This window comes from Coenobita brevimanus, chromosome 80 (genome assembly GCF_032717465.1).
Source record: "Coenobita brevimanus isolate Jiangsu-jjx chromosome 80, ASM3271746v2, whole genome shotgun sequence".
In the NCBI taxonomy this organism is placed as follows: Eukaryota; Metazoa; Arthropoda; class Malacostraca; order Decapoda; family Coenobitidae; genus Coenobita; species Coenobita brevimanus.
In genome coordinates this window covers 20,449,896-20,464,640 of record NC_137033.1, presented here as the reverse complement: position 1 = coordinate 20,464,640, position 14,745 = coordinate 20,449,896, and the positions used below count along the sequence as shown (strand labels likewise).

General features: G+C 43.7%; 1 protein-coding gene across 1 annotated transcript in view; it reads left to right on the top strand.

Moving 5' to 3' along the window:
• Positions 1-3,574: 3,574 nt before the first annotated feature.
• Positions 3,575-14,745, top strand: part of fusl (transmembrane protein fuseless) — a 52,042-nt gene continuing 40,871 nt past the window's right edge. The window contains exon 1 of the mRNA XM_080279664.1: positions 3,575-4,019. Within this exon, the coding sequence (XP_080135790.1) occupies positions 3,630-4,019 (390 nt within the window). The 5' untranslated portion in view covers positions 3,575-3,629. The remainder of the gene's footprint in view (positions 4,020-14,745) is intronic.

Here is a 14,745-nt window from a genome sequence, read left to right as displayed (position 1 = left end):
ACCTGCACCAAATTACGGATTATGCCGCTGTATTATATTATGGAAAATGCGGGTGTTTTAGATGAGGGAGCTTCTCTGCGAGTGGCCCTGCCAATCAGTTACATATAAAGATTTTCATATGCAAAGTGGTTCGTTCTACTCGAGATGCTTCTTTTGCTGAATAATCTCTTCTGGAAGTAGTAGATAGAATGTGCATCATCGGAGTGAAGAGGTTAAAAGGCTGGAGGTCACAGGCAAGTGAAAGTCAGGCTGAGGAAGCCGGTTGCAGAGAAGACCCTGAGCCGTAATCTTTAAACTTTAGAAGGCTTACTAACATCTCTTCCTGACCATTTTGTTCTTGTATATAGTACGCCAATATACTTATGTATGATATAAATGCATCTTTGTCACTGCAGGACCGGCCCATCCCTGCCGATGTAGGGACGATACAGCCTATGTATCTCAACGAAGTGGCTTAGGCTGTCTAGTAGAGATTGTATGTAAGGTGACAAGTGCTTGTAAGTGTGATGGTAATGTTGGAGTAGCTTCGGATGTATGCATAGTCTGTGAACCAAGTGTAATCGGCCTGTGCAAACCGACTGGGTGCAAGCATACTTTATGGTATGCGACTCTGGTTCAACCAAAACACCCCTTATGTCCGTCAAAGCAGTACGTGGCCGGGTGAACACTCCCAAAGTTTATTATCCTGGCGTGGAGCGAACTCTCGTTCTCCCATGTACGAAAACGCACACTATCTATCTATCTATCTATGTATCTATCTATATATACTGAGGTCTTTCTCAACCTGAGTAACAGTGTTAAGAAATATGAAGAGGAATATAAATGTGACAACCATGAGCTGAAGAGAAAAAAAGTCAAAATGATAATGTTGCGTCTGAGGTGACTCACACCCACACAGAACGAGAGATTTCCCACGGTTGATAAAAAGACGGATGGTAGTATAAAAACGGAGAGAGATAATACCCATGACGTCCTCGGTCTCGATAAATTAAAAAAAAAAAAAAAAAACGTTATGACAACTCTGCATCTGAGAGATTCGATTCACATTCCTACGGTAAAAAAAATGAAAATAAAAAACAATATCTAGTGCTGTCGAGAAAATTTGAAGAGACGCCCCACTCGAGATGAAAGGATGAAAAAGAAACGATAGCACTGTAGCTAGGGGAAGCGACTCTCAGCTGTTTCTGGTGAGACAACTCCTGCCTGATCAGAAAAGCTTGTCATGTCTGTTGTCTTCTCTCTCTTTACTTCTTTCTTTCTTTTTCTTTTTTTCTCTTCCTACAGTTCCGTTCACCGATATTCCCTTTCCCTCCCTCCTTCCTCTCTCTCTCTCTTTCTCTGGGTGGGTGAAAAGGGAGTGTGGGGTAGGTGGGGAGGGGTTCAGGGCAAGTTTAGTTTCCTTAATAATAAAAGGGTAGGCGCGGTAGGCAGTACAGGAAGAGGGAATCAATGGTGGACCGAAGGCTATTATCTAATCAGTGGGTGGGGAGAAGAGGAGGAGGAAGAGCTTAGGGAGAGAGAAAGGGCTAGGCGCAGAGAGAGAGAGAGAGAGAGAGAGAGAGAGAGAGAGAGAGAGAGAGAGAGAGAGAGAATGTGTGTGTGTGTGTGTGTGTGTGTGTGTGTGTGTGTGTGTGTGTGTGTGTGTGTGGAGTGGCAAGGGAGTGTGACAGAGGGGAGTGGACCACATCAGTACCTCTCCAACACCTCCTGGGCATTTACTACAGTGGCACCCCTCCCAGTGACCTACCCGTCCCCCTAGCCTGGCCGCTCAACACTCCACGCGCAGCCTCTGTCAAGACCACACCTATACCAGCCTCCACTCCACCACACCACCTGCAGACCACACAGCTTACACCACCTCGTAACTCCACTTCAACAACAGCAATTCCGTTGTCGCTGTTCCTTTTTAAGATTTACCTCCTAAACAACACCGGGAGATCAAGCTTTTTATTGCTTTTTAATATAACCTCCAATATAATAGTGGGATAGAGAATTTTTCGTTACTAGATAATTTTCGCCTCCGAAAGGGCTGTGAGAGAACAGAACTTTTGTTACTGGTTGCTCAAGTATCCCTTCACAATAACGGTAGGAAAACCGGGATTTATTTTCTTGTTGATGAACTAGCACTCAAACAAGAGAGGAAGGACTGACTTTAGTTTAGCCTGGTGGAAAGCACTGCGTTGAGCTGCTGTAGAAAATATATAAACATATAAAAAGTAATTAAGAATACCCATTCCTTGCTATGTCATGACGTTATACAACATATCTCATGGAAAAAAAATAACTGATCTGTAACTGAAAGTATTCAGTACGTGGCAGTGGAAACTGTTTTATCGAAAATTTCTCCTTTGTTGAGGGATGTATAGATTGCCGCAATGCAGATTTACACTAAATTCATTCACCTGACAACATCGTATGAATGAGGACTGAAGCTGAGGAAAGAACACGACGAAGAGAAAAATACAAAGAAGGAAAGAGGAGGAGGTGCCGATTTCAAGGTTGCCCCTCAGAGCAACCCATTATCATCAGCATCAGGCGTGGCGGTGGACTGAAAGTGAAGACAGAATTACCAAGGAAGAAAAAAACATCCAAGAAGAAAAGAAGAGAAGCAGGTGGACCGAAGCTGGGAAGACAATACACCAAAGAAGAAAAGAACACACCAAAGGAGAACAGAAGAGAAGGAGGTGGACTGGAGGTGAAGAACCAGAAGGGTTAAGAACACTGAAGAGGAACAGAAGAGAAGGAGGTGAAGATTTGAAGATTACCTCTTCGAGCAAACGATTAACGACATTTTTATCAACATCGAGTGGTGTGGCCGCGTGAGTGAGTCGTAGCGCACGAGGGTAGTGTGGAGAGCAGCAGTGTCACAGTTCCCACCAGGCGAATGAGGACATCCTATGGCAGAAGCCTGTCTCTCTCTCGCCTTCACCAACACACGGAGCTGCCACCGTCGCCTCCACCTCCACTAATCTGAGGTGGAGCTGAGCTGGGTTGAGGCAGGAAAGGTCCCGAAAGTTGGTACAAGAGTGGTTCACAGTGCACAGGAAAAGGGAGAATCGCTATAAATGAGGTGGAGTTGAGGTGGACTGTGACAGGAAAGGCCCCGAGAATTATGAGAGGAGGAAAGCTTCACAGTGCGTAGGAAGAGAGAATTGTTGCAGCTGAGACACAAAAAGTTCCGAGATTTGGTAAAGCGAAAGGGGTCTACAGAGAGCAGGAAAAGAGAGAATCGCTGAAATTTTGGATCTTTATGTGTAGGAAGGAAAGGTCCAAGATCTGGTAGAGGGAGAGGCTTACAGTGAGCAGGAAGAGAGATTAGCTGTAACTGAGGCACGAAAGATCATCCGTGATTTGGTAGAACAGAAATTTATAGTGCGTAGGAAACGTGAGAATCGCTGTGAATTTTGATGATTACTGAGAAGAAAGCCAATGTCACGAGCGTTGGTGTTTGTGTGTGAGTGAAGGAAGACGAGGCAGCTGTGGTGATGGGAGGGTTCGGGCGAGGAGATAGGGGTAGGGGGAGCAGTAGCAAAGCCCTCGAGGTCGTGCTGACACTTCTAGACTCACTTTTGTCTATATTCGTGTTTGCGCCTCTTGTGGTTAGCTACTGGCGAGGATGCTGGCAGCTTATGGACATCTTCCTGTTGCCAGACAACAAAGTACTGTCCATGGTGGTCTCCACGGCTCTCGGTGTCGTCTCTGGCTTGCTCTTCTGTCTAATACAAAATCCACTCAACACCATATTCGATCACTCCAAACGGCCGCACCTACACCTACTAGTATCTCGGGTGTATACGTTTGTGTACTGCGTGTGTTGCGTGAACCACTGGCGGGGTGTGTGGATGGCCTGGGATATTTACACGGGCATAAAGTGGCAATCTGGAGCAACTTCTATGGGCATTGGGATCCTGACGCTGGCGATCACTCGAGGGCTAAAAAATATCCTCGCTCCGCCCTTCTTCGTCGTGCCGGACCACCCCGACGGATACTTCAGCGTCCCCACCCTCTTCGGTGCTGAGGTATGTGAGAGTAGGGGAGGGGGTGGGTGGGACAAAAAGTGAGACAGAGAAGGAACTAAGGGTGAAGGGCGAGGGAATGTGAGTGTATGAGGCAGAGGGGGAGAGTGGACGAGTAAGAGAGTGGGAGGGAGGAAGGGAGGCGTGAAATGAAGGGAGGAAGGGAGAATAGAGGTGTGAGGGAGGGAGGAAAGGGTGATGTATAAGGGACACGAGTAATGTAAAGGGGAGCAATGAAGAGATGAAGAGTGAAGGAATGTGAGGGGGGGAAGGCAAAATGTGAAGGAGAATGAGAGGGAGGAGAGGGTGGGAGTGAGCAAAGAATAATGGAGGTAGGGAGACAAGAAGATGTGGAGGGAGAGTGATGGAGGGAGGGGGAAGGGTGTGAAGGAGAGTGGAAGGAGAGGGAGGGAAGGGTGAACTGTGCAGGAGAGGGAGAGGGTGGGAGGGAGGGAGAGTGGAGGAGTGAGGGAGGGAGAGTGGAGGAGGAAATGAGTGAGGGACCTACAGTCGGATGCGTCCTTTTTCCTGCCCTTGGCTTGACTTCATTCTCTCTTGAGGGGACGATCGTGGATGAGAGGGATGTGCGAGAGAGGAGGGGGAGGTAGTGAGAAATAAGTGTGTGTGTGTGTGTGTGTGTAAAAGAGAGGTGTACGACAGCAAGGGGGATGTATGTATGAAAAAAGGGATATTACCCTTTAGAGTCCTATAGAGGGATGTAAGAGCGAAAGGCCTGCTAAGGAAACTATGTGTGAAAAAGGAAAAATGATTGTGAGAAAGAGTAAAGGTGGTGGTGAGAAGGAAAAAGAAGGGGTGAGGAAGAGATGGCGCTTAGAAAAGAATATGTGATGCTTTTTACAGTGATGCCTTTTGTAGAATATGCTTCCTCACCTAAGACAATTTTACTCGACTTAGGAAGGACATCTAGTAGTGAAAGAGCTAATGAAGGCTATATCTAAACCACCTAGTGCGAAAAAGTCTGTCTTAAGCTGAATAAAGCCACCTGAGGACAAAAAGGAATAAAATAAAGCTGAACAGAACAAAGGAGTGCATGCATTTGAGGCTCTCTCTTAGAGTTAAAGCTTTGACTCTGATTCTATGAGCGGAAGAAAAGGGTAGGAAAACAATAAATGCGAAAACCTAATGCATAAAAAGATGGAGAATAATAGACCTAAGAAAAATACACCAAAACATTCACATTAAGCACCCCGGTCATGGGTCCTACCTGGTTCGCATCCTAATAAGTTCTTACGTAAACACGTGTCTATAGTAGTTGGTTTCGTCACTAATCATTATTTTTTCCTTATCTGTCACTTATACATTCAGTCTAAATTGATTGTGAAGTGTTTGATGGCTGTATCAGTGAAGAGAAATGTAAGTGTATATAAAAGCAAACTTATACAGTACATGACTGAAGCTTGGGAAAGTTTATCAATAGGGACTCTGGGAATAAAATCAAAAGATCACTTATAAACCCTGCTAAGCTCAGTAATACACGTGGATATGAACAGGAACGAAAAACAGGGTAGTAATATCAATCCAGTTTTACTACCTTCGAGCCCTGAGACTAGCCTACTGTGTTCTATTTAAGGGTAGACGTCAAACCTACTCCCTTGGTGGCATTACATGAACGAAAGCCTCCAGTTACCCATTGGGAATTGAAAAAAAAAAAAAAAAAATGGAAGGTGGTCACTCCAACAGGGGTACGCTGCCCACTAGGCCACCAGGCGCCTAAGAACAAATACTGATCCATAATACTGAAACTAATATGTAAGAAAATCGATGCAGAAAGAAACACACACACACACACACACACACACACACACACACACACACACACACACACACACACACACACACACACACACACACACACACACACACACACACACACACACACACACACACACACACACACACACACACGTTAAGATTCAACGTTCCGAGACCGAGTTCAAAAAAGATTAATTAACATAAAGAAAACTATTTGCCATTAAGTTCATCAGTCATTTATGGATGTTAAATTGTAAGCTAAAAATATTATTATTATTATTATTATTATTATTATTATCATCATCATCATGATCATTATACTAACCTTTCTTCCGAAGCGATGAGGTGAGGTAACAACACATACAACTGAGAGAGAGAGAGAGAGAGAGAGAGAGAGAGAGAGAGAGAGAGAGAGAGAGAGAGAGAGAGAGAGAGAGAGAGAGAGAGAGAGAGAGAGAGAGAGAATTTTCCTCGAGGCAACACGACTTCCTCTGAAAGCTGAAGTCCGCTATACCATGCACGCACTGACCTTGGCTTGCATTTATAAACCCGCCCAAGCTAAAGACATGTATAAATTTCTTTGTGAATACGCTTAGCTTCACCCACAGAGCTATCCACTACTTCAAAATCAGGCTACAGTAAATTTTAGGTTGAAAAATACGACCATACAAACTTGGCAAAAAAAAAAAAAAATACAAATAAAAAATAAACTGATACAGACTCTTATATTTCCCTCAAACTGATTAGAAATTCTTACACATACCTTTTCTTGTGTCTCACTGCATGCTTCGTAAGTCCTCTTTTTAGCGATTTATTATCCATTTTAAGCCTCAAGATTGTCGTGTAGGTATTTACATAATTTTAATATCGATATGGGTTTTATCAGAACTGTTTATGAGGATACTGAGATGTAATGTTAAAAAAAAATCACTAAGGAAGAAAAGTTACGAAATCTTTTGAATTATGACCCATATTCTCACAAGCCAGGGAGTTTTTTTTAACTTTCTCTCTCTCTTTCTCTCTCTCTCTCTCCCTATTTATCTCACAACAATATACAGATACAAACATAACACCCCAGACACGGCCGTGGCCTGGCAACATATCCAGTCATTCTCCTGTGGTCTGATTTCTCACTTGGTTGGTAGGGTGTGTTGAACCTCATTCTTCCAAGCTTAAAATTCTAGATCTGACATGTAACGCTAATCTTGCTTTCTATTCATGGTATTCTGCATATGTCACGTAAATATAACCTTGTGTCTTATTTATTTTCCACTAGGAGATTAAAATAAGAGGCTTCGTTACAGATTACAACACGTCACAACAGTAACTAGTAGGAAAGTGAAATATTTCATCATATATGTACTTGGGTTTGCAGCTAAAGTGACACGTTTTGTCACTGAACTATGGCGATACGACGGAAGTGACAAGTTTCTTTTAGTAAACCACGTCAATTCGATGAAAGTAACATTTTTCGTTGGTAAAATCTGGCTATGCGAAGAAACTGACAGCTTCCTTAGCAAAATGTGACTTCATGACGTAACTGATAGGTTTCGCTAGGTACAAAACGGCTATGCAACGAAGGTGAGAGGCTTCGGCATAAATTAAACCAGCGTAACTGAGAGACTTCGTATGAAATAAATGGCTATGCATTAAAAGTAACAAACATCTTTAGTACAAGTAGACTATACGACAAAAGTACTTGGCTTCGACACAAAATAAAAGCAATGAAAGAGGGATATTTCGTTATAAATTTAATCCTGAGGCGAGCAGAAAAACAAGCGAAGTGGCCCCCTCTCCTCAGGCCGAACCTCACGTCCGCCCCGAACCTGTAAATTGACATTGTTTTGGTTTCCGCTGCGGGTGACAAAGGATTGAGTGGCTGGGACAATGGGGAGGGGCCTGGAGGAGGGATGAAGGGAAGGAGGAAGGAAGGAAGGAGGGAAGGAGGAAGGAAGGAAGGAGGGAAGGAGGAAGGAAGGTAGGAAAAAGGGAAGTAGGATGGAAGGAGGTGTGAAGGGAGAAGGGATAAAAGGTGGGGGGGGGGAGGCAGGGAAAGGAAATAGGAAGGAAGACAGTAAGACGGAAGGAAAGAGGGAAGAAATGGGGAAGTGAATAAGGAAGGAAAGTAGGAAACTAAGAAAGAAAGCAGGAAGAATAGAAAGAAGGAAGGAGAGAAGGAAGGAAGATAGGAGAGCAGGAGGGCAGAAGGATTCATGGAAAAAGAGGGAGAAAATGGAAAGAAGAGCAAAAGAGGAAAGGAGAATGGAAGGAAAGAGGGAGGGAGGGAGGGAAGTAAGGAAGGAAGGAAAGACAGATAGGACTGAGGGAGGATTACGAAAAACAGATGGAGTGAAGGAAGAAGGGAGTGGGATGGGCAAGATAGAAGGAGAAGCGGAGGAAAGGACCCCAAACTGAACGGAAAGAGGGAAGGAAACAAAGGATATGTGACTGAACAGATTATGTGAAATGCAATGTGAAAGCACTTAGGGCTATTACTGATCGATGCAATATACATAAAGTTAGCAAATGTCGATTAAACAAGTAGACTCTCTCTCTCTCTCTTTCTCTCCCTCTCTCTCTCTCTCTCTCTCTCTCTCTCTCTCCATTATCAGGCTAAACGCGCAAGCTCCTCTTTCTTCTCCTCCTTCTCCTTCTTTTCCTCCGCTTCCAAGATAATTTTTCCTTAATGGATGCTAGTCCTTCTCATGTTTTCCTTCCGGGTGTAACTGGAGAGGCTGGTGGGTGGGGAGAGTCTTCTTGGATCACTACTCTTATGAGACTCATGAAAAAGATACCATATCTATAGTCTTCTCTGTACCAGCCTCGAGAGAACTGCTAAATCTATTGTTATATAGTTGCCTTTGTATACCAGTATACTCTGTACTCTTTCATCATCAGTGCATTTTCCTCTCACATCCCTTCCTCCTTCTGCTCTCATCGTTTCTTCCTAATCTCACCGTCATCTCTTCCTCTTCCTCCTCCTCCTTCTCCTTCTCATATCATCATCCCCTCCTCATTCCACCGTCATATTTCCCTCCTCCTTTTGCTCTCAACATGTGCTCCTATCATCTCTTCCAGACTTCACCACACATTCCCCCCATCATCGTTACACGTTCCTCCTCCCCCCCTCTCTCTCTCACCATCATCTCCTCCTTTCATCTGCTAACTCCACCACCACACTCACCTCCCTCCTCGCTCTTTTTCCTCCCCATCTGCCTCTGTACACATCCTCGCTCCTCCCGGGGCTTTGATGTACCTCGACTGTGTATAAATCATTCACATAATTTCGTGCTGTTTGGTAGGTGGGGGTTGAGGAGGGGTGAAGGGGGGATGGGGGAAAGAAAGAGTGGAGGAGAGGGATAGTGGGGAGAAGAAGGATTTTGAAAGAGAGGTAGGGGGTTAAGAGGGGGAAGGGTGGAGGATAAAGGGGAATGCTGTAGGATGTGGGATGGTTGAGGAAAGGGAGGCAGGGGTTAGTGGGAGAGTAATGGAGTAGGGGAGAAGAGGGTGTGGGGTGGAGAAAGGAGAAAGGGGAGAAGGAAAGAGAGGTGAGGGGAGAAGTAGTGAGGTTGGGGAGAATAGAGAGTAGGGAAGAAGGAAAGGGATAAGGAAGGGGTGGTTCGAGAAAGACCAAATACTTCAGTGCAGACTTTGCTTGTCGTTTGTTGGAGTCGCTCTCTCAGCTGGATTGGTCGTTGAGTCTTGTGTCGTGTCGTCTGCGTGTTGAACTCTCTCTCTCGGCTCAAGTGTGTGTGTGTGTGTGTGTGTGTGTGTGTGTGTGTGTGTGTGTGTGTGTGTGTGTGTGTGTGTGTGTGTGTGTGTGTGTGTGTGAGTGTGCTCACTTCCTTCATGTCTATTCACTCCCCAATACGCACATCACACCGTTGTTTTGCCTTCTCCTCTCCTTCTCCTCCCCCTCCACCCATCCTCTTTTCCCTCTCCCTTCCCCCCCTTCCTCAGTATATTCTATGGTCCCCATTTAGGCATCCTTCCTCCTTTTCTCACTCCCTCCATTTCTCTCTACTTTACCATTTTTCTTCACTTCCTTTTTTTTCTCCCTGTCTTCTCTCTTTTATTTCCTTCCCATCTTCGGTGCTTCATGTCCTGCATCCCAGCCATTCTAGCATTACGTCGACAATTCTTTATATCCTGTTCTTCTGTCCTCTCCTTACTCTCTCATTCTTCATCTTCTCACTCTTTCTTCCCCTACTCTTCTCCACATTCCCTTCTCCATCATCCCTTCTCCATTTGCCTATTACTCAATTTTTCCCCTTTTCCCTTTGTTCTTCTTTTTTCCTGCCACCTCCCTCCATTATTTTCCTCCTCTTACTCCCTCTCATACTATCCATACTTTATTTCGTCATCCCTCTCCTTTCTTTACCTCTTCTCTTATTCTTTCTTACGTCCTCTTTCTTCTCGCCTCCACTCTTCTTTTATCTCTTTTCATTCCCTTTCTTCTTATCTACCCTTTAACCGCATCCTTTCCTCTCCTTTTCTCAACTTTTACAACCTCTTTTCTCTCTTAATTTTTTCCTTCCTAGACTTTCCCCCCCCCTTTTTTTTCCTCCTCTATTTTTCAGTCTCTTTCTTCAATCGAATTCCCCCGTTTATATCCTTTTCTCACACTAATTGCTCAGATCCTTGGTAGATTTAGATTTTTCAACAACAGATAACCTCATTACTGGCCATTAGGGATCATGTTGTTTATAGTTCCTGTGTATTTCTATGTCTCTCCCATCTCCCCTTCCCTCATCTCATCTTTCTCCCGTCTTCTTCCTTCTTCTACCCATCCTTTACCATCTTTTTCTCTCCTTATCCTCCTCCTAGTTTCTCCGCGCAGCACATCTCTTTCCCCTTTCATTCCCCTCTCCCAGTGTTCTTCCTGTTTTTCCCTCATTCTCCCCTATTTTTTTCGTTGCTCGAATTAATTTGGACTTTTTCATTAAATCTCTTCTTTCATTCTTCTTTCTGCTTCCCATATTCTGTAATCTTCCCTCTTCTTTTCCTGACTATTTTTTTTTTTGTGTGTGTGTTCTCCCTTTTTCCCAACCGCATTATCTTCCTCGCCTCCTCTTCTATCTCTTTCCTCTCCTCCTTCTCTTCCTAATTTCCTCTTTCCTTTTCCCAAGTTTCCCTTCAGTGTTTTTCACTCTCTTCACCTGTTTTTGGCTCTTTTCTCAGTTCCATCTCTCTTCCATCCTTGTCTTTCCCATATCATTCCTTCTTCTCTCTTCCTTAGCCTTCTTCCTTTCCTCCCTCTTCTCTCCTCTCTTCCCCCTTCTTCCTCTTCTCTCCTCCCTTTCCCCTTCTCTCCTCTCCTTCCCCTTCTCCCTTTTTTCTCCTCCCTTCCTCCTTCTTCCCTCTTCTCTCCTCCCATCCTCCTTTTTCTCTCTTCTCGCCTCCCTTCTCCCCATCATATTCTATTACCCTTTCTATGCCCCTAAGCCTCGTAGGGTAGGCTCATTATCTCCTTTATTGCCATCATTAGTAGACGCCTTGTTCATTAAATCTATTATTCCAGAGATACTGTTGTTATTGTTATCGGTTTTCTGTCTGTCATTGGATTCTGTTGTTTTTGTGGCTATTATTATTATTATTATTGTTATTATTATTATTATTATTATTATAACTGATTTCGTCAATATTATTACTATTACTCATACTTGATATATATTCTTGTTCTTATCAACATCATTCTTCTTCTTCTTCCTCTCTCTCGCTCTCTCTCTCTCTCTCTCTCTCCGTTCCCCGCTCTTTTACCTTCCTCCGTCTTCTCATCTTACCCATTCTTCCTTACTCCCTGCTCTTCATCTCCTTCCCTTTATTCTTCCATTCTTCACCCTTCGCTTCCCTTAGTCTTGTCCTTTTCCCTGCCATCCACCCTTATTTTTTTTCCTCTTCTCCTCTTCCCCTGTCATTCATTCTTAATTTCTTCCCTTACTTCCCTTTGACCTCCCACCCACCCATAGAGTTTTGCACCATTCTCTTCCTACCATCCATTCTTATTTTCCTCCCTCCTTCCCTTCCTCACCCCCATTCATCCTTATTTTCTTCCCCTCACTCCCCTCATCTCTATTTCTATCGAGATAAAATTGCATTAAAAAAGTTGTGGTGGAAGTTAAGTGCAGCTTCTATCAAATTATGGTCGGGTGAGAGGCCAGGTTTAGTAAGGGGAGAGGTGAGGGGAAAGGGAGGAGCGGGGAGAGAAGGGGAGGGGAGGGGAGGGGAGGGGAGGGGAGAGGAAGGGCGGGGTGGTGAGGGGAGGAGTTAAGATGGTTGACGGGACTGGAAGGGAGAGGGAGAAGAAGAGAGAGGGTAAGAAAAGGGGAAAGATAAGTGAGAGGAGGAGAACAGAGAGAGAAAAAGAAGGTGAGGGGAAAAGGGACGGGAGACTGGATAACTAATCGAAAGGAAAGGAGAGGAGAGGTGAGTGGAGGAGAAGAAGGGAGAGTAAGAGGATGAGGGGGAAAGGGAAGGGAGGTGGGTACGAGGTGAGAGAGGGGAATGAGGAGAAGAAATGAGAACCCTGACTTTTTTCATTTGATGCTTTCTATATACCAAACGATTTATCTCGGCTTAGGAGGGATTTCTCGAACAGAAGGAGTTAGATATTGCCTTCATTAACCCTTTCTCTCATACGGCGGCCTCTATCAACCCTGAATTAAATCGTGTGGTAGCAAAAATAAAATTAATATATCACTGGGCTGGAGGAGTTAAAGGTTAAAGGATACGCTTTTAACTCTTTCAGTCGGATGCCGTGTTTTTCATTTTAATAAAGTCTACCAGCAAACAAATTCTTTTTTTTTTTTTCTTGAGAAGATGAATAGAGGTATGACAAACAAATATAAAAAATCCGTACCCCAGAGTACAGGTGTCCTACATTCACTAAAATATCTGTAACTATTGGACTTGAAGTGTTGTGGGTTGAAGGGATCGTTAGCAGTGGAAGAATTATTGAAGACAACCCCTCTATCTTGAATAATCTCCCTGACCCTGAATAAAATCGCCTGACAACACCACGAATAATAATCTAAAGACTTCCTGGGGGTGAAGGAGCGAATTCTTTTTATTTTCGTTTTTATTTTCTTTTTCTTTGGAGCAACAAGTGATAGTGATGAGCTCAGAATCAAATATCTCTTTTTAACTCCCTCATTCTAGTCTAGGAACGTCTTTTAAACAGCCCATTGCTGCACCGCCTCATTCTATATCATACACGGTCATTCTTACAACACTACCCTCAGCCTCAGCCACAAACACATCCTTTAGCATCCTGTCTGGGTCCTTTTTTTTATTTTTATTTCTTTTTTAATATATCAGAACCACTTCAACATATTTCTCTTCATCCTTTCGGTTATTCCACGCATCATCCCTAACCCTTCCTACCAAGCCAGAATATTTATACAGTTCTTGTTTACTTACGTCATCCATCCTGTTTATGCCTGCAGCTGTTCTGAAATAAAAATAACAATAAAACATCACTCGGCGGATGTCTTTCACATTTCGTTCTTGCTACAAACAGACGATTTTTTTCAGCTTAAGATTTTTTTTTTTCACACTGAACAGCTTAAATGTAGCCTTCATTTTTTAGATCTCTCTTCAGCTGAGTAAATGCGTCTGCAGACAACTATAATGAATTTGAAACTGCTGCTGTCCCTTGTATCTTAACGTGGCCCTGGTTTTCCTCCTTTTGGCAGCTTATTTCACGTAGCCCTGTGGCAGGAAAAAACAGTGCTTCTACTCTGCATGCATTCCATAGCACTTCTCAACTTGCATTGCATTCTGGTGTTAATCTACTGATACAATTCAGCACTGGTGATGGAGAAATGACAATATTAGGCCACGTTAAAGTGAAAAGGGTATAATACGTCAATGGACCAAGGGAATTAAGTCCTTCTCTTCGACAATAAGTTTTACTCTTTTTTTTTTTTTTTATTCTGGCTGCTTCAATTGTATCTTTTTTTTTTTTTTTTTTTTTTTTTCTGATGATGGAGTTATAGTTGTGAAAGTTTAAACATTCTTAGGCTCCTGTGACTTACTCTCAGCCGAAATAAATGTTTTCTGGAAGAGTAGTAAAGCTGTCCCGACCATGAAAAGGATCACGGTGATAAAATTAGCACTCCTAAACTTTTACACTCCCTCTTAAATGAATAAATTCGTGTGCGCCATAGGAGCCAGAGTGTTACGGAGATAGTGTGGCCAAGTGAAGAGGAGGATGAGAGACTGCTTAGAAGAGTGTATGTGAGTGAAGTGGAGGCGGAGAGATGGAGGGGGAGGCCACTGATGAAATGGAGTGGAGAGATATGAGAGGGTGGTGTGAGTCGGAAGGGCAGGCAGACGGAAGAGGATAGGTGACGTGGAGGCGATTTGTTGGTGCCACTCCTTACGAGACTAAGGCGTCTGGCAATCAGTTGATAGACAGACTCCGGCGACTTTTTGTATTATAGTCAAGCTACGTACGGGCGATTTATTCCGTTAATTGGAGTTTCTAGTGGACAGTAGGTTAGATACATACTATGTTTAATCTGTTCACTGCGAAAGATCAATAAGGCGAAAAAAAATCCTGTTACTGCAACTAGGATAAATACCAACCAATCATCATACTGAAAGAGGACACAAAAGCAAATACAAGTAGGAGGAGGATAGGTAAAGGACTGCAAGAAGCACGTAGAAGTAAAAGTGAAAAATACTTAAGCTAGACGAAGACAACACAGCAGAGAGCCAGACGGTCAAAGAAGCATAGCAACTTAAGAAAGCTAGCTAGGAGGAGCAAACGCTATATGAATAGGGGTGAAAGCAAATAAAGACTACATAAGTGACAGACGTGAGGTGAAAGGTGGAGGAGAAGGAGGGAGGGGAAAGAAAGAGGGAGGCAGAGAAAGTGGAGGAGTTCGTTAGAGAGGCAGGGAGGAACAAAGGGAGAGAGAAATGCTAAATGGGGGGGAGGAAGTGGACGAAG